At 49.9% G+C, this 19969-nt stretch overlaps 1 protein-coding gene across 1 annotated transcript in view; it reads right to left on the bottom strand.

Annotated features, from left to right (window-relative positions):
• Positions 1 to 19969, bottom strand: part of LOC145348236 (gamma-aminobutyric acid type B receptor subunit 1-like) — a 226536-nt gene that overhangs the window by 122154 nt on the left and 84413 nt on the right. The window contains exons 2-6 of the mRNA XM_080196436.1: positions 17343 to 17449; positions 14079 to 14199; positions 11962 to 12165; positions 11540 to 11746; positions 10933 to 10962 (exon numbers count right to left, since the gene is read on the bottom strand). Of these exons, the coding sequence (XP_080052562.1) occupies positions 10933 to 10962; positions 11540 to 11746; positions 11962 to 12165; positions 14079 to 14154 (517 nt within the window). The 5' untranslated portion in view covers positions 14155 to 14199; positions 17343 to 17449. The remainder of the gene's footprint in view (positions 1 to 10932; positions 10963 to 11539; positions 11747 to 11961; positions 12166 to 14078; positions 14200 to 17342; positions 17450 to 19969) is intronic.

Below are 19969 nucleotides of genomic sequence, written 5' to 3' on the forward strand. Positions count from 1 at the left end.
ATGCCACCCTTGGCACTGCCTACTGGGCATAGGACATCGCCAAAGCGACGGGGCCTGATGGGGTAATTGGTTGGGGGTGGGGGGTCCCGCTGCGGCTCTGTGTGGGGGTAGGAGAGAGGCTAACAATTGGGAGAGCGGGGATCAGTCTGCCTGCTGGGGGAGGGGAATTTTGGGGCCAGTGTGCATGCACACAGACCCACTGGTTTCAGCCTCCTGGGCCCCCCCAAAATCTAATGACATTCACACTGGTGGCCCCAGTAGTGCACAGAGTGGGAGATTCCAGTCTGAACTCCCACTGAAAAAACGTGGATTACGCCAGTTTTCCCACAAATTTAACACTTAGAATTTCTTTGGGAGAATCACTCCGAAGAATAAAACTCCAAAGTGCACAGCAATAAATTTATGTTGACCCTCCCGGAGAAATACTGAGGAGGGGCTGCAGGATCAGAGAGAGTGTCTGTGTTTGTGTATGAGAGAGAATGTCTGTCATTGTGTTTGTGTGGGTGAGAGAATGCTGTGTCTGCATTAGTGTGTCTGTGTGCGTGTGTGTGAGTATCAGTGAGTGTGTGTGTGTGAGTGTGTGCGCGGGTGTGAGTGAGGATGAGTGTGAGTGTGTGTGTGTGTGTGAGTGAGAGACAGTGTGTGAGAGTATGTGTGCGCACATGCATGTGAACATAAAGTGTAGGAGCAGAATTAGGCCATTCAGCCCATCGAGTCTGCTGCACCATTCAATGAGCTCATGACTGATCTGATGAGATGATCTTCAGCTCCACTTTCCTGCCTTATCCCCAGAGCCCTCGTTCCCTTATTGCTTAAAAATCTCTCTATCTCAGCCTTGAACATACTTAACATCGAGGAGGGACTTCTTCACCCAAAGGGTTGTGAATCTGTGGAATTCCCTGCCCGTGAAGCAGTTGAGGCTACCTCATTGAATGTTTTTAAGGCAAGGATAGATAGATTTTTGAATATAAAGGAATTAAGGGTTATGGTGAGCGGGTGGGTAAGTGGACTGAGTCCACGAAAAGATCAGCCATGATCTTATTGAATGGCGGAGCAGGCTCGAGGGGCCAGATGGCCTACTCCTGCTCCTAGTTCTTATGTTCTTCTGTGTTTATGTTCTTTTGTTTAATGACCCCGTCTTTGCACTTTGTGGTAAAGAATTCCACACGCTCACTACCCTCTGAGAGAAGAAATTCCTCCTCATCTCTCTCTTCAATGGTATCCCCCTCACTCTGAGATGGTGCCCTCTGGCCCTAGACTCTCCCACACGGGAAAACAACCTCTCAGTATCTGCCCAGTCAAACCCCCTGAGAATCCAATATGTCTCAATACGGTCATAAAATTATAGAATCATAGAATCCCTACAGTGCTGAAGGAGGCCATTCAGCCCATCGAGCTAGCACCAGCAACAATTCCATCTATCATCCCACAAGCCCATGCAGACACGGGGAGAATGTGCAAACTCCACACAGCTGGGAATCGAACCTGGGTCCCTGGTGCTAACCAGTGTGCCACCTCACTCCCATTCTGCTAAAGTCCAATAAGTAGAGGCCGAACCTATTCAACTTCTCCTCATAAGAAAACCCTTCCAATCCCCCCAACTGGGCGAACCTTCTCTGGAACTGCCTCCAATGTCAATAAATCCTTCCCTAGATAGGGGGACCAAAACTGTTCACACTGTTGCAGGTGTGGGCTAACTTGTGCCTTGTGTAATTTTAGCAAGACTCCTGCAATTTTATACTCCAATCACATTGAAATAAAGAACAACATTTAATTTGCCTTCCTCATTACCTGTTGAACTTGCATGCTAGCTTTCTGTGATTTATGGATGAGGATCCTCATGGACTGCTTGAGTATCTGAGGAGTTACAAATGATGCTGAACATTGTGCAATCATCAATGAACATCCCCACTTCTGACCTTCTGCTGGAAGGAAGGCTGATGAAGTAGCTGAAGATGGTTGGGCCTAGGACACTATCCTGACGAACTCCTACTTATTGACTACAGCTCAACCTTCAACACCATTATTCCCACAAAACTCATCTCCAAACTCAGTGGGCCGGGCATCGTCACCTCCCTCTGTGACGGATCCTGAATTTCCTAACTCACAGGCCACAATCAGTAAGGATAGGCAACAACACCTCCTCCACGATCATCTTCAACACCAAGGCTCTCAGCCCCCTACTATACTCCTTATACACCTCTGACTGTGAGGCCAAATTCCTCTCCAACTCGATTTTCAAATTCGCTGGGTCGGATCTCAAACAATGATGAGACAGAGTACAGGAATGAGACTGAGAATCTGGTGAACTGGTGTGGCAACAATAATCTCTCCCTCAATGTCAACAAAATGAAGGAGATTGTCATCAACTTCAGGAAGTGTAAAAGGGAACATGCCCCTGTCTACTTCAATGGGGACAAAGTAGAAATGGTCGAAAGCTTCAGGTTTTTAGGTGTCCAGAGCACCAACAACCTGCCCTGGTCCCCCCATACCGACACTATAGTTAAGAAAGCCCATCAACACCTCTAAGAAGATAAGGATATCTGGCATATGCACTAGAACTCTCTCCAACTTTTACAGATGCACCATAGAAAACATTTTTTCTGGATGTATCACAGCTTGGTAGGCTCCTGCTCTGCCCGAGACCATAAAAAACTACAAAAGGTCTGTACGTTTTGTCTGTTTAGCGCGCAAGAAACAATACTTTTCACTTTTTAATTATATGTGACAATAATAAATCAAATCAAATTGAAAGGAACTCCTGCAGTGAGCAGAGATGATTGACCTCCAACCACCACAACTACTTTCCTTTAATATTCTAGGATGCAACAGCTCCAAGGGGTTTATTTTAGCCTCATTATTTCCTGTTCTACTTGTTCTCAAGTGATGTAATTGTATTTATTTCCTCCCCACTTTTGCTCCTTGCTTCCATAGAACCCTACAGTGCAGAAGGAGGTCATTTGGCCCATCGAGTCTGCACCGACCACAATCCCACCCAGACTGTATCCCCATAACCCCACGTATTTACCCTAGCTAGTTCCCCCTAACACTAAGAAGCCACTTATCATGGCCAATCAACCTAACTCGCACATCTTTGGACTGTGGGAGGAAACCGGAGCACCCGGAGGAAACCCACACAGACACAAGGAGAAAGTGCAAACTCCACACAGACACTGACCGAAGCCAAGAATTGAACCCAGACCCTGACGCTGTGGGGCAGCAGCGCTAACCACTGTGCCGCTTACTTAGTATGTCTGGAATGCTGAAAACAGACGCCAAGTATTTATTTAACTCCTCTGCCATTTCCTGGTTCCCCGTTAATATTATTTCCCCAGCCTCATTCTCTGTCTGTGTGTGAGTGTCTGCGTGTGTATGAGTGAAAGAGTGCTTATGTGTGTGTATGTATGAGAGATATGTGTTTCTGTGTGATCTGTGGTTGTGTGTGTGTATGAGATGTGTGGGTGTGATGCTCGTGTGTGGTGTGTCATGTGTGCTGAGATGTGTGTGTGTAATTCCGTGTGTCCTTGTGTGTGTCTGTGTGGTTCTGTGTGTGCATGTGTGTAAGTGTTTGTGTGTGTGTGTGTGAGATTCTGTGTGTGTGTGTGTTTGTGTGTTTCTGTGAGTGGTTCTGTATGTGTGTGTGCACGTGTGTTTGTATGTGTATCTGTCTGTGTGTCAGTGTGTGGTTCCGAATGTGTGTGTGTGTAGTTCAGTGTGTGTGTGTATGTGTGTGGTTCTGTGAGTGTGTGTGTGTGTGCGTGAGAGTGCATGTGTGTGTGTGTATGTGTGTGTCTGTCCGTCTGTGTTTCTGTCTGTAGTTCTGTATGTATATATGTGTGTGTGTGTATGTTCTGTGTATGTGTGTGTGTATCTATGGTTCTGTGTGTAGTTCTGTGTGTTTGTGTGTGTCATTGTTATCCTGCACTGCCACATGCTGGACACTGTGTCCAGTGTCAGTCACTGGATGTTAGTATTATGCAGCCTTTCAAGTTTCACTGAGGAAGTGGCCACAGTGCACCTCATGCACCCAATGTCTTTCAGTCAGTGGAATGTTCAAACCATGTTAGGGGTTGTGGGTACTAACAGAAAGAAAAGGCTTGGTTTGCATACCTAGATTCAAACTAACACCAACAGGTTTTATTGAGGAGCTGCTCAGCATCAGAATACAAACCTGAGAGTAAACCAGCAGCCAGTGCACACACCCTAATGACATCACCAAATCATGTGATCTGCTCAAAACAAACTCCACAACCTTTCTCAAAAAAAACATACAATGAATCTGCTAGTTAAAAATAAACTAGTAGCTGTTTGAAAGTCAGGAAATGGAGGCTGAAACTCCCATTGCAGTACTGAGGGGGTGCTGCACTATCAGAGGGTCAGTAATGAGGGAGTGCTGCACTGTCAGAGGGTCAGTGCTGAGGGAGTGCTGCACTGTCAGAGGGTCAGTACTGAGGGAGTGCTGCACGGTCAGAGGGTCAGTACTGAGGGAGTGCCGCACTGTCAGAGGGTCAGTAATGAGGGAGTGCTGCACGGTCAGAGGGTCAGTACTGAGGGAGTGCCGCACTGTCAGAGGGTCAGTACTGAGGGAGTGCCGCACTGTCAGAGGGTCAGTACTGAGGGAGTGCCGCACTGTCAGAGGGTCAGTACTGAGGGAGTGCTGCACTGTCAGAGGGTCAGTGCTGAGGGAGTGCTGCACTGTCAGAGGATCAGTACTCAGGGAGTGCCGCACTGTCAGAGGGTCAGTACTGAGGGAGTGCTGCACTGTCAGAGGGTCAGTACTGAGGGAGTGCTGCACTGTCAGAGGGTCAGTACTGAGGGAGTGCCGCACTGTCAGAGGGTCAGTACTGAGGGAGTGCCGCACTGTCAGAGGGTCAGTACTGAGGGAGTGCTGCACGGTCAGAGGGTCAGTACTGAGGGAGTGCCGCACTGTCAGAGGGTCAGTACTGAGGGAGTGCTGCACTGTCAGAGGGTCAGTACTGAGGGAGTGCTGCACTGTCAGAGGGTCAGCACTGAGGGAGTGCTGCACTGTCAGAGGGTCAGTACTGAGGGAGTGCCGCACTGTCAGAGGGTCAGTACTGAGGGAGTGCCGCACTGTCAGAGGGTCAGTACTGAGGGAGTGCTGCACTGTCAGAGGGTCAGTACTGAGGGAGTGCCGCACTGTCAGAGGGTCAGTACTGAGGGAGTGCTGCACTGTCAGAGGGTCAGTGCTGAGGGAGTGCCGCACTGTCAGAGGGTCAGTACTGAGGGAGCGCTGCACTGTCAGAGGGTCAGTACTGAGGGAGTGCTGCACTGTCAGAGGGTCAGTACTGAGGGAGTGCTGCACTGTCAGAGGGTCAGTACTGAGGGAGTGCTGCACTGTCAGAGGGTCAGTACTGAGGGAGTGCTGCACTGTCAGAGGGTCAGTACTGAGGGAGTGCCGCACTGTCAGAGGGTCAGTACTGAGGGAGTGCTGCACTGTCAGAGGGTCAGTACTGAGGGAGTGCTGCACTGTCAGAGGGTCAGTGCTGAGGGAGTGCTGCACTGTCAGAGGGTCAGTACTGAGGGAGTGCTGCACTGTCAGAGGGTCAGTACTGAGGGAGTGCCGCACTGTCAGAGGGTCAGTACTGAGGGAGTGCCGCACTGTCAGAGGGTCAGCACTGAGGGAGTGCTGCACTGTCAGAGGGTCAGTGCTGAGGGAGTGCTGCACTGTCAGAGGGTCAGTACTGAGGGAGTGCTGCACTGTCAGAGGGTCAGTGCTGAGGGAGTGCTGGACTGTCAGAGGGTCAGTACTGAGGGAGTGCCGCACTGTCAGAGGGTCAGTACTGAGGGAGTGCTGCACTGTCAGAGGGTCAGTACTGAGGGAGTGCTGCACTGTCAGAGGGTCAGGACTGAGGGAGTGCTGGACTGTCAGAGGGTCAGTGCTGAGGGAGTGCTGCACTGTCAGAGGGTCAGTGCTGAGGGAGTGCTGCACTGTCAGAGGGTCAGTGCTGAGGGAGTGCCGCACTGTCAGAGGGTCAGTACTGAGGGAGTGCCGCACTGTCAGAGGGTCAGTACTGAGGGAGTGCTGGACTGTCAGAGGGTCAGTGCTGAGGGAGTGCTGCACTGTCAGAGGGTCAGTGCTGAGGGAGTGCCGCACTGTGAGAGGGTCAGTGCTGAGGGAGTGCTGCACTGTCAGAGGGTCAGTGCTGAGGGAGTGCTGCACTGTCAGAGAGTCAGTACTGAGGGAGTGCTGCACTGTCAGAGGGTCAGCACTGAGGGAGTGCTGCACTGTCAGAGGGTCAGCACTGAGGGAGTGCTGCACTGTCAGAGAGTCAGTACTGAGGGAGTGCTGCACTGTCAGAGAGTCAGTACTGAGGGAGTGAGGTGCCAAGGAGTACAGTCCCAGAGGGTGAGGAAACTAGACAGGGACAGATGGGATGGGTTGGTTGAGATGACTGCAGGATGAATGCCGAAGTTTTTGCGGCGACAGTGTGTGTGTGTGTGTGTGTGTGTGTGTCTGTGTGTGTGTGTGTGTGTGTCTGTGTGTGTGTCTGTGTGTGTGTGTGTGTGTGTGTGTGTGTGTGTGATTCTACAATGTGGCCACTGGGTGGTGCTGCCGCTCCATGCTCTCTGTCTGATGGTTGGTGCTGGGGGGATCCCGGGTTCTAACTGCGGCCCCACAGCACAGTCTGTTGACCATTGCCCACGTGCAGGGTTGCCACGTTCCCCTGATTCCTATCCAAGTCAGGGATGTTTTTTTCCTACTGGAATGACTGCAATGATATGCGCTCACCTTAGGAAGGAGCAGCGCTCCGAAAGCTCATCATTTCAAATAAACCTGTTGGACTTTATCCTGGTGTTGTGAGACTTTTGAGTAAGGCAATTGTAAATAGTGTTTTTGATTTTACCATCTGAAGTTGACGACAATTCAAAGAAACATCGGAATTAGGAGCAGAAGTTGGGAAATTCAGCCCTTCGAGCAGTCCCACCATTTAATCAGATCACGGCTGATCTCCCCAGGTGTCAGATCCACCTCCCCACCCGTTCCTCATATCCCTTTAGCCTGTTTTTAATTAGAAATGTATCTATCTCCTCCTTTAAACCATTCAAAGGTTCAGAGTCCACCATTCTCTTAAACTGGGTATTTTCTATAACTCAGTAGGAAATATTCGGTGCATATTAAATGTATTTAACTTTATTCTGGGGTGATGGTTAATGAACAAGCCCCATTTCAATCTTGTGGCCCACTCACTAGCCTAAGTTGCCCATGAGGGCCCAGCCCTCCTTTACAACATGGCGTCATGGGCGCCTCACTGGGCTGACAATCCAGAGACCAATCCAGGTGGGGACACATCGTCTCAGCATCTGCCCTGTCGAGCCTCCCTCACAATCTTATAATGAGATCACCTCTCATTCATCTTCCTCAGGAGACTAAGGAAATTTGGCATGTCAGCTACGACTCTCACCAACTTTTACAGATGCACCGTAGAAAGCACCCTTTCTGGTTGTATCACAGCTTGGTATGGCTCCTGCTCTGCCCAAGAAACTACAAATGATTGTGAATGTAGCCCAAACCATCATGCAAACCAGCCTCCCATCCATTGACACCGTCTACACTTCCCGCTGCCTCGGTAAAGCAGCCAGTATAACTAAGGATCCCACACACCCCGGACATTCTCTCTTCCACCTTCCTCCTTTGGGAAAAAGATACAAAAGTCTGAGGTCATGTACCAATGGACTCAAGAACAGTTTCCTCCCTGCTTCTATCAGACTATTAAATAGACCTACCTTGCACTAAGTCGCTCATTCTCTACACCCTAGCTATGACTGTAACACTACATTCTGCACCCTCTCCTTTCCTTCTCTATGAACGGTATGCTTGTCTGGATAGCGAGCAAGAAATAATGCTTTTCAGTGTATGTGAATACATGTGACAATAATAAATCAAATCAATTTAAAAACCAAATCAATTCTAAATGCCAAGGAGTATAGACCCAGCCTGCTCTACAAGACAAACCACCTTAGCCCAGGAATCAGCTCAGTGAACCTCCTCGGCACTGTTTCCAGTGCGGGTGTATCCCTGCCGCCCCGCTTCCCCCTGCTGAAGTGAGGAGACCAAAGCCACCTACAGTGTTCCAGAGAAGGAGCCGAATTCTCCCATTCCTCCCTCCATGGGATTCAGCCGGGACACAGGCCTCGCAAAGGTCCGTTGGCCTCAGGTGGGATTTTCTGGCTCTGGGGGCAAGCGGGGCGGGAAAATCCTGATCGAAGTCTTGCCAACGCTCTGTACAGTTTGCAGCAAGACTTCCCAATCTTTATAATCCATCCCTCCCTCTGCAATAAAGGCCAATATTCCATTTGCCTTCCCAATACTGTCCCTGGGCCTTCGAGCACATCGCGATCCCGCTGTGCAGCAGCATTCCGGCCATTCCAGTGTAAAGGGAACAAGTGACGGAACTGTCCAAATCAGTTAAATAAAGAGGAGTCTCCAGTGACAGGAGAGTGGGTAAGCAGAGGACACACATACGGTGTATAGAAACACAGGGGGCAGGAGGAAAGAGTCTGATTTGTAACGCAGCGAGTTGCTGTGATCGGGAAGGTGCTGCCTGCATGGGGGGGGCGGTGGAGGAAGATTCAATAATAACTTTCCGATGGGATGTGGGTAAGTAATAGAGGCAGAGAGATATCATCCCGGGGATATCGGGTAGGGGTGAGCAGGAAGGCAGTGAACTGAATTGGGAAGCTCTTTCCTGGAGTCTCCTGCCGGGTTTTCACATTCCCAGGATACAGGTAGAAATCAGGGAATCCAAAACCTCAACGTGAACCAAGAGCGAGGTCACTCGGAGTGAGGTTAGCACAGACACACACACATACTCACACACATATACATGCACTTACATATACATATACACACAAACACACACACAAATATGTACTCATACACATACACACATATACACATATATATATACACACACACATATATGCACATACACATGTACACACACTTACGTTTACATATACACACAGACTCATTCACACAAATATGCATACACACACACAAATATGCACAAATATACACTCATGCACACGCACACATTCATACATACACACACACACATTTATATGCACACACACATACTCTCACACACAAATAAACACACACACACACAAATACACACACACACACACAAATACACACACACACACATAGACACACTCAAATACACACACAAATACACACACACACAAATACACACACACACACACACACACACACAAATACACACACACACACACACACACACACAAATGCACACACAAATACACACACACACACACAAATACACACACACACACATAGACACACTCAAATACACACACAAATACACACACACACAAATATACACACACACACATAAGCACAAACACATGACACACAGCAGAGATAGTAAATCTGTCCCTATGAAAGGGTTACTGAGGTGTTGTGTGGTTAACGGGGATGTTTCCAATGCTGGGTCTACTGTTGGTTAGGAGGAGAGGATTGAAAGGTCAGGTGGGCAGAAAGCAGAGGTCAGCCACGCCGTCAGCTGAGTGAGTCAGAGAGTCATACAGCACGGAAACAGGCCCCTCGGCCCAGCTTGTTCATGCCGCCCTTTTTTTTAGAAACCTCTAAGCTAATCCCAATTATCTGCATTTGGCCCATATCCCTCTATGTAACTAACTAAATGCTTTTTAAAAGACAAAATTGTACCCATCTCTACTGCTACCTCTGGCAGATTGTTCCAGACACTCACCACCCGCTGTGTGAAAGAATTGTCTCTCTGGACCCTTTTGTATTTCTTCCCTCTCACCTTAAACCTATGACCTCTGGTTTTAGACTCCCCTACCTTTGGGAAAAGATATTGCCTATCTAGCTCATTGTGCCCCTCATTATTTTGTAGACCTCTATCAGATCACCCTCAGCCTTCTACACTCCACAGAAAAAAGTCCCAGTCTATCCAGCCTCTTCTTATAGCTCAATCCATCAAGTCCCAGTAGCATCCTGGTAAATCTTTTCTGCACTCTTTCTAGTTTAATAATATCCTTTCTATAATAGGATTACCAGAACTACACACAGTATTCCAAGGGTGGCCTTACTAATGTCTCGTACAACTTCAACAAGACGTCTCAACTCCTGTATTCAATATTCTGAACGAGTGGCTGGAACAGGGTGGAGGGGCCGAGTGGCCTGTACTCCAGACGAGGCAGTGTGAGGTGGTGAGGTACAGAGTGAGGCAGCAGGAGGAGGAGGGTGTGGACACGGGGGTGGGGGGGCACTGCTCAGCGCTGCTCCCTGGGTCAGACCGGCTAGAGGTGCAGAAGGAGTGACCTCAGCTGAGGGAGGGGGTCTGTGGTGTTTGTGGGACGGTGGGGGGAGGGGTGGGGGAGTTTAGCTCCGAATTATGCTGACAAACACTGGCCCTAGGGTGGGGCAAATGCCTACTGCCCCCACTCCCCCCACCACCAACCCCCAATCTCACCCACCTTGAGCAGCAGGGGTGAGCAAGAGTGAGGCCCGGGTACTGGCCAGGGTACACTTACCTCAGGGGCAAGTGGGATACCCGCTCGATACTAATATTGGAGTGGGGGTGGGGGGGTGTCTGTGACTGGTTGCCATGGCACCCAGAAGAGAGTATCTGTACCAGTTGCCATTTGATAAGGGGAGAGCAGATGGGCAAACGGTACCATCAGTTCACCATTGCTGGTGGGGGGGGGGGGGTTTAGATGAACTCTGACCTTTCTGGTAAAATCAACCACACCATGTCAATCGTTCATCACCACAGCAATGGAGACTGATCCAGACGGGGATGGCGGGTGGGGAAAACCCCAGACATATCCTCAGAACGGGCCCTCGGGAATGTGAGGTTTAAATAACTGCCCGCATCACTCAGAGCCCAACCAGCCCACCCACACCCAACACTGGTTACTCACTGTGTGGTGGGCGGCTCACAGTGCGGTCCACTGAAACACAAGAGAGACACACATCACCCTCAGTGACACAGTAACTCAACACAGCTCATTAACATCAACCACACAGCCTCAACATCCCATACCACACTCCACCCATCCCTCCCTCTCTCTACCATATTCCCTCCATCCCTCTCTCTACTGCACTCCCTTCATCCCTCACTCTATCGCATTCCCTACATCCCTGTTTCTACTGCACTCCCTCCATCCTTCTTTCCACCGAACTCCCTCCATCTCTCTCTCTACCACACTCCATCCATCCCTTTCTCTCTCTACCGCACTCCACCCATCCTTCTTTCTACTGCACTCCCTCCATTCCTCACTTTCTACCACACTCCACCATACTGCTCTCTCTTTACCGCCCTCCACCCATGCATCCTTCTCTACCCCATCTGTCTGTCTATCTCTCTGTCTCCCTCTCTGTCTCTGTATCTCTCTCCGTTTGTCTCTCCCTGTCTCTCTCGCTCTATCTCTCTCTGTCTCCCTATCTCTATTTCTCTCTCTCTCTGTCTATATCTCTCTCCGTTTATCTCTCTGTCTCTCTCTCTCTCCCTCTCCCCCTCTCTCTCACCTTTACAGATGGGTTTGCTGGTGTTCCATTTCCCAAACCTGGTGCAGAATCGACTGGAGCTTCCGACCAGGGTGAATCCGGGATTGCAATGATATTCCAGCACCGTGCCCTCCACAGGGACCTTCACCCTATCTGGGGTAACCACGTACCCATTCTGCAACACGTAACCATTCTCCAGTTTGAGGGCCAGTCTCGAGCAGTTCCGCACTGTGGGGAGAGGGAGGCAGAGAGAACGTTAGTGAGACTCTGTCAACACTGCAAACATCCCGCATCAGGATCCAGTCCCAGAGGGGGAAAGGACAGTGTCTGACCCACTGTCCCACCCAGTCCCAGAGGGGGAAAGGACAGTGTCTGACCCACTGTCCCACCCAGTCCCAGAGGGGGAAAGGACAGTGTCTGACCCGTTGCCCGTGGACACTCACCACAGCGGCTGCGCTTGTCCATGTCGGTCCACATGCCGTTGTCCAGACACTTACGGACCCTCGGGCCCTCCAGCTCCCGGTTCACCCTGCAGACAAACTCGATCTCGTAGGCCACCGGCAGGATCTCGATGGAGTAGATCTGCTCCTGGGTCAGCCCGGGGTAGCGGATCCCACCGTCCGGCGGAGGCCGGATCTTCCGGCATCCTGGAAAACCACCAAAAGGAATCAAACCATGGGGAATGTCACCGCAGGAGCGGGAGGGATCACCTACCCTCCACCACAGGAGGATGTGAACCGCCTGTCCCAAACACCAGCCATTCCTGGGCACTCTCTCCCCCCACGCTCTCCCTCCCTTGCTCCCTTCCCCTGCTCCCTCCGCCACACACTCCCCCCATTCTCTCCCGCACACCCTACTCCCCTCCCTCCCTCCCCCGATCCCACTCCCTCCCTCCCCTCCAATCCCTCCCCAGCTCCATCCCAACTTTCTCCTCTATACACTCCCCTTTGGAGCTTGGCAGATAACCACAGGAGGCCATTCAGCCCATCATGCCCTGTTACTCCAATAGTTCATGGCTTGTCATAGAATTCTGACAGTGCAGACGGAGGCCATTCAGCCCATCAAGTCTGCATCAACTCTCTGACAGAGCATCCTACCCTGCCTCCTGCTCCCATAACCCCACATGTTTCCCATAACTAATCCACCTAAACTACATATCTTTGGGTGCTTACGTCCCACTTTGGGCAGCATGATGGCACACAGATTAGCACTGTTGCTTCACAGCACCAGGGACCCGGGTTCAATTCCCAGCTTGCATCACTGTGCGGAGTCTGCATGTTCTTACCATGTCTGCATGGGTTTCCTCAGGGTGCTCTGGTTTCCTCCCGCTCTCTGAAAGATGTGCTGGTTAGATGCGTTGATCTGAACAGGCGGCAGTGGACTGTGGCGACTAGGGGAATTTCACAGTAACTTCATTGCAGTGTTAATGTAAACCTTACTTGTGACTAATAAATAAACTTTAACTTTAAGCTCAGGGACAATTTAACATGGCCAATCTACCTAGCCTGCATACCTTTGGAGTATTTATATAGAATCCTACAGAAGGAGGCCATTCAGCCCAAGAGCCTGCACCGACCACAATCCCACCCTGGCCCTATTCCCATAACCTCGGATATTTACTCTGCTAATCCCCCTGACACTAAGGGGCAATTTAGCATAGCCAATCAACCTAACCCGCCCATCTTTGGACTGTGGAAGGAAACCGGAGCACCCGGAGGAAACCCATGCAGACACGAGGAGAATGTGCAAACTCCACATAGACAGTGACCCAAGCCGGGAATCGATCCCAGGATCCTGGAGCTGTGAGGCAGCACTACTAACCACTGTGCCACCGTGCTCTCCTGCAGCTCAACTCCATTAATATTCTAGGGTAGGCAATGGTGCTGTGGTATTGTCACTAAATCCATGGTAAAGTTCTGGGGACCCAAGTTCAAATCCCATCCCGGCAGATGGTGAAATTTGAATTTGGTTAAAGTAATCTGGAATTAAAAATCTACAGATGACCACGAAACCATTGTTGATTGTCGGAAAAATCTATCTGGTTCACTAATGTCCTTCAGGGAAGGTAATCTGCATCCTTACCCAGTCTGGCCTACATGTGACTCCAGAGCCACAGCAATGTGGTTGACTCTCAACTGCCCTCTGACATGGCCTAGCGAGGCACTCAGTTCAAGGGCAATTAGGGATGGGCAATAAATGCCCCAATGGCCCCAAGAAGGAAGAGAAAGAAATTTATGAACAAAATCACCATTTCCCGCAGAATTATCCACTGATATTTGTCTAGATATTTCCTGTTATTCCCCATCCTTGACAGTGTTTTGCGAGGTGGGGGATATTCTAGATCTCAATTGGCCTTGGTGTGGGGCACTCCTTCCTGACATCACCTGTTCTCATTTGGAAATTCCAGTTTTGGATTCACCCTGGGTTCTCTCCCGACCGTGGCCCCCACCAAATCCTTTCCCAGGTCCCAAACTCCTGGGTCTAACCACAGTCCCCTTGACCATTTACACTCGAGGGAATGCGAACCTTTGGGGATAGTGGGAGGCCTGAGGCCTATTACCTATGGTGCCGTTCCAAGATGCCGAGAGCAGGCCGGGTGGGATCAGCACGGCGAAAATCAGGATCCGGGCCTCCATCCTCAAGAGGGAGAGAGAACGGGGGAGGGTGGAGTAAATGCGAACCTGCAAAACAAGAGCAGAGAAGGTTTGGGAGGAGAAAGAGGGGAGCGGAGAAAGACAGTCAGCACAACACAGCTCTGCCCATGGGAAAATGTTATCTAATACTGCCCTTCAGGCCTGCCCTCCTTTCCCAATCCCCAACTAAACCCACCGGCGTCACCATTAATCCCAGCCGGAATGTCAGATGGAGATACATAGGCGGGGATCATCTCTTACCAGATCAGAATCCCAGTCTGCAATCCCGACACTTGCTCAATCCCAGGCCCTCACTCTCTGACACTTTCGCGAAAAGGATGGCACAGTGGCACAGTGATTAGCGCTGCTGCCTCACACAGAGAGAGACTATTGCTGTCGCATCATTAGATAGTGGATACACTGGCTGTGATTTTCCAAAATCCCTTAGATTTGGGAATAGTCCCATTACGTTTTTACAACTTTTACAGATGCACCATAGAAAGCATTCTTTCTGGTAGTATCACAGCTTGGTATGGCTCCTGCTCTGCCCAAAACCACAAGGAACTACAAAAGGTCATGAATGTAACCCAATCCATCATGCAAACCAGCCTCCCATCCATTGACTCTGTCTACACTTCCTGCTGTCTCGGAAAAGCAGCCAGCATAACTAAGGACCCCACGCAGCCCGGGTATTCCCTCCTTCACCTTTATCATTGGGAAAAAGATACAAAAGTCTGAGGTCACGTACCAACTGACTCAAAATAGCTTCTTCCCTGCTGCTGTCAGACTTTTGAATAGACCTATCTTGCATAAAGTTGATCTTTCTCTACACCCTACCTATGACTGTAATGCTACATTCTGCACTCTCTCCTTTCCTTCTCTATTAACGGTATGTTTTATCTGTATAGCGCACATGGAACAATACTTTTCACTGTATGTTAATACATGTGACAATAATAAATCAAATCAAATCAAAAAAATTGGAAGCTGCAAAATATTACCCTGCTTTTCAAGAAAGCAGTGTGAGGTGAAGAGGGGTCCAGTTGGTCTGATATCAGTAGTTGATTTAAAGTTTTATTTATTAGTCACACGTAGGGTTACATTAACATTTCAATGAAGTTACTGTGAAAATCCCCTAGTTGCCACACTCCGGTACCTGTTCGGGTAACTGAGGGAGAATTTGGCATGGTCAGTGCAAGTAACAAGCATGTCTTTCAGACTGTGGGAGGAAACCGGACTACCTGGAAGAAACCCGTACAGATATGGGGGGAATGTGCAGACTCCACACAGCCAGGAATCAAAACTGAGACCCTGGCGCTGTGAGGCAGTAGTGCTAACCACTGTGTCAAGTCTTAATAATGCACTTAGAAAAAAAGTATAATATGATTAGAACAAAGTCATTTGCTAAAGGGTAAACAAATTGAACAGAGTTTTTTGAGGATGTAACTAGTAGAACAGATAAAGGGGAACAAGTAGATGCGGTATCCCTGGATTTCCAAAAGGCATTCAATAAGGTACCACACAAAAGTTTAATAGGCAAGACAAGGGCTCACGGAATTGGAGGTGATCATTTGGCATGGATAGAAAACAGAGAGTGGGCATAAAAGGGGCTTTTTCAAGTTGTCAGACAGTGAATAATGGAGTGCCGCAAGGATCAGTGCTGGGGCCTCAGCTATTCATAATTTATATTAATAGCTCAGGTGACGAGACAAGAGTAATGTATCAAAATTTGCTGATGATGCCAAACTGGGTGGGAAGGGAAGCTGCAGGCAGGACACAGAGAGGCTGCAAAGAGATACAGAGTGTGCTGCAAGATGGCAGATGGAGTGTACAGCGGGGGACAGTGAAGTTATTCACTTTGGTTGTAAGAATAGAAAAGCAGAATTTTTTAAAAGATGTGAAACTTGTAAGTATTGATGTTCAAGGAGACGTAGGTGTCCTTTTATGCAGAACACGGAAAGTTTGCATTCAGGTTCGGCAAGCAATTTGGAAGGGAAATATGCAGCACAGTGGTACACTGGTTAGCACTGCTGCCTCACAGCGCCAAGGATCTGGGTTCGATTCCTGGCTTGGGTTACTGTCTATGCAAAGTCTGCACGTTCATCCCATGCCTGCGTGGGTTTCCTCTGCAGTTCCTTCCACAGTCCAAAAGACGTGCTGGTTAGGTGGATTCGCCACGCTAAATTCTTCCTCAGTGTACCTGAACAGACGGTGGAGAATGGCAACTAGGGGATTTTCACAGCAACTTCATTGCAGTGTTAATGTAAGCCGACTTGTGACACTAATAAATAAACTTCAAACTTTTAGACATGTTGGCCTTCAATGAAAGAGGTTTAATTACAAGAATAAAGAGGTCTTGCTGCAATAGTTCTGAGATTTGCTGAGATCACATCTGGAATAGTGAGTGCAGATTTGCTCTCCACATTTAAGAAAGAACACACTAATATAGGAGGTGGTTTAGTGGAGGTTCACTAAATTCACAGCTGGGATGAGGGATTGTCTCAAAGTTTGAAGTTTATTTATTAATATCACAAGTAGGTTTACATTAACACTGCAATGAAGTTACTGTGAAAATCCCCCTGTTGCCATACTCCGGCGCCTGTTCAGCTACACTGAGGGAGAACTTAGCACCTAACCAGCACATCTTTCAGACTGTGGGGGGAAACCGGAGCACCTGGAGGAAACCCACGCAGACACAGGGAGAATGTGCAAACTCCACACAGACAGTGAGCCAAGGGTGGGAATCAAACCCAGGACCCTGGCGCTGTGAGGCAGCAGTGCTAACGGCTGTGCCACCGTGCCGCCCTATGATGAGATGCTGAGTAAACTGGGTTTATATCCTCTGGAGTTTAGGAGAATGAGAGGCGATCTCATTGAAACCTGCATAACACTCTGACGGGGCTTTGAGAGGTAGTTTCCCCTGGTCGTGGGAGAAGGATCTTCCGAACTCCGGCAGTGGGAAGCGTGGCGAGTGGGGGAAAGTTCATTTAGCGCGAGGCCAAAGATCTATTTCCAGACGGCTTCCAAGAGGAACATTGTGGGGAAGACATTTGGCAGGTATTAGCACATCATTCATGCTCATTAAAGGACCAGCCCACCCGAATCAAGTTGTTCCCCGCCCTGAAATTAAGTTCCGGGCCAGTGAGAAATTAAAACCTTCACGTTGGTCACTGCGTATAAATGATGTAGACCTGAGCTTGACTTCTTCCCCGACTTTGAGGTGGGTATTCGCTGCTTCACCCTTCTTGGGGAATGCTCGGAAGATTCCCCGCTCCCTCTTGTTGTGGATGTTCCAGTCCTGTGGACAGAGAGAGAAGGATTAATAGTCGCCCCACAGGCCGCTTGGAACAGTTCAGGAGAATGTGTGCCTACAGCAGCTGCTGAACCCTCCCCAGTAAGTGGTTAACAAGCAAGGCGCCCCTTACCCTGATGGAGCGTGGCAGATCATTCACCTCCTTCCTGCGTTCCTGGGCAGTTCTGTGGTTGGCTGCATGGGCGCTAACCTCCACTGAGACCTCCGCCAAGGCCAGGGAGGCTACGCTGAACCGGGGTGGAGGTGGGGACGGGGGGTTGGGGGGGGGGGGGGGGGGGTGGAGATGGGAATGAGGCTGATGGTGGGATGGAGGGTCAAACATCACCTGGTCCACGATAATCCAGGATTCGCCAGAACCCGAACATCCTGGTTTAAATATGGCAGCCTGGCATTCAGCCCCCCCAAGGCAAGCCAGGGACAGTATTTCCTGCTCACCCCCCTCATGGAATCATGGGTAGTCAGCTATTTACAACCATTACATGAACACACACAAACCTCCGTGCCCCCTCCTCCACGACCCACCCTACTGAGACTCATTCCGAATTTCGTACCTGCCACTGAGCTTGGATTCCGAGAACGAAAGATTCTTGCTAACGGCACTGCCTTGGGATGGGCGGGAGGGGAGGGGGGCTGGGGAGAGGGGAACGACCCTTTAGGGTCGAGATGAGGAGACACCGCTCCACTCGGAGGGTAGTGAATCTTTGGAATTGTCCACCCCAAAGGGGCTGTGGAAGCTCCATCGCCGAGTACATTGACAGCCGGGGGATAGAGAGAGTTTTTGTCTTCTCAGGGCATCAATGGACAGGGGCAACGATCGGGAAAGTGGAGTTGAAGACTAAGATCCAGGGAACGTGACAAGGATTCGCCAGACTGATTCCTGGGATGGCAGCATTGTCGTGTGAGGAGAGGTTGGGTTGACTGGACCTGAATTCACAGAGTTTAGAACGATGAGAGGGGATCTCATTGAAAGATATAAAACTCTGACAGGGATGGACAGACTGGATGTTGTTCCTCAGGCTGAAGGGGCCTAGAACCAGGGGCCCTGGAATTCTCGACCACAGAAGACCATGGAGGCCAAGTGACTGAGTATATTTAAGAAGGAAATAGTTTTCTAGACTCTACATGGGTCAAAGGGCATTTATTTATTTTATTAGTGACATGAGTAGGTTTACATTAACACTGCAATGAAGTTACTGTGAAAATCCTCTGGTCGCCACACTCCGGCGCCTGTTCAGAGAATTTAACACCTAACCAGCACGTCTTTCAGACTGTGGGAGGAAACCGGACCACCTGGAGGAAACCCACACAGACATGGGGAGAACATGCAAACTCTGCACAGACAGTGACCCGAGCCGGGAATCGAACCCAGGTCCCTGGTGCTGTGAGGCAGCAGTGTTAACCAGTGCCGCCCATTTGGGAGAGAGTGGGAATGCAGAGTTGAGATAGAAGATCAGCCGTGATCGTACTAAATGGTGGAACAGGCTCAAAGGGCCGAATGGCCTACTCCTCCCCCTATTTCCTGTGTTCTTGTGCACAGCAGGATCCCATTTATACCTTCCAGCTGGTGAGATTGGGGAAAGCGGGGGAACCGGGTTAACAGGTCCTGGGTTCAGTTCCCCAGTCCATGCTGGGTTTAGTCAGACGATCGCGAGGCAGAGCGAAGGAAATTGATATCCTGCAGCCAGCCAGGTCCACAGCTCTGACCGGATTTGCCAAAGGAAGATCAGTCAGCTCAATATTGAAGTGTGGCTGACTGATTCCAATAGGCTTTATTAAAGGGTGAATATCAGGAAGCTGGAGGAGGGGAGGGGAGGGGACCAGGGAGGGCAAACAGCAGCAGTGACACAGTCTACCTTGCGGGGGGGGGGGCAGTGAGGCCATAATTACTCATCCTCAACGGACAAGGGGCTTCTCATTTCACTGACCACTAATCCCCGTCCCTCCGAGGCAGGGCGCCCTCTCACAATGACCGCAGGACGCACAGCTGGCAGCTGTGGCCCAGTGGAAAGCCCGCACCCCCACACAGATGTGGGTTCAAGCCCCCTTCACTTGGGGCTGAATTTTCACTTATTTGCCCATGCTAAAGTAAAATTTGCCTTTGCCTGATGCCGGATGGCTCATAGAAACCAGGAGCAGGAGGCGGCCATTCGGCCCTTTGAGACTGTTTCACCGTTCTGGGCAGCTCACAGTGCCAGGGGCCTGGGTTCGATTCCTGGCTTGGGTCACTGTCTGTGTGAAGTCTGCACGTTCTCCCCATGTCTGTATGGGTTTCCTCCCACAGTCTGAAAGGCATGCTGGATTGGCCGTGCTAAATAGCCCTTTAGTGTCAGGAAGATTAGCAGGGTAAATACAGGGGCTATGGGGATAGGGCCTGCGTGAGACTGTTTTCAGTGCAGACTCGATGGACTGAATGGCCTCCTTCTACACTGTAGGGGTTCCAAGATTCTGCCATATTCCCGCTTTCTCCCCATACTCCTTAATGCCATTAAATTCTGAACACTTTCT

Source organism: Carcharhinus amblyrhynchos, chromosome 9 (assembly GCF_965287045.1).
Source record: "Carcharhinus amblyrhynchos chromosome 9, sCarAmb.v2.hapA, whole genome shotgun sequence".
Taxonomy (NCBI): Eukaryota; Metazoa; Chordata; class Chondrichthyes; order Carcharhiniformes; family Carcharhinidae; genus Carcharhinus; species Carcharhinus amblyrhynchos.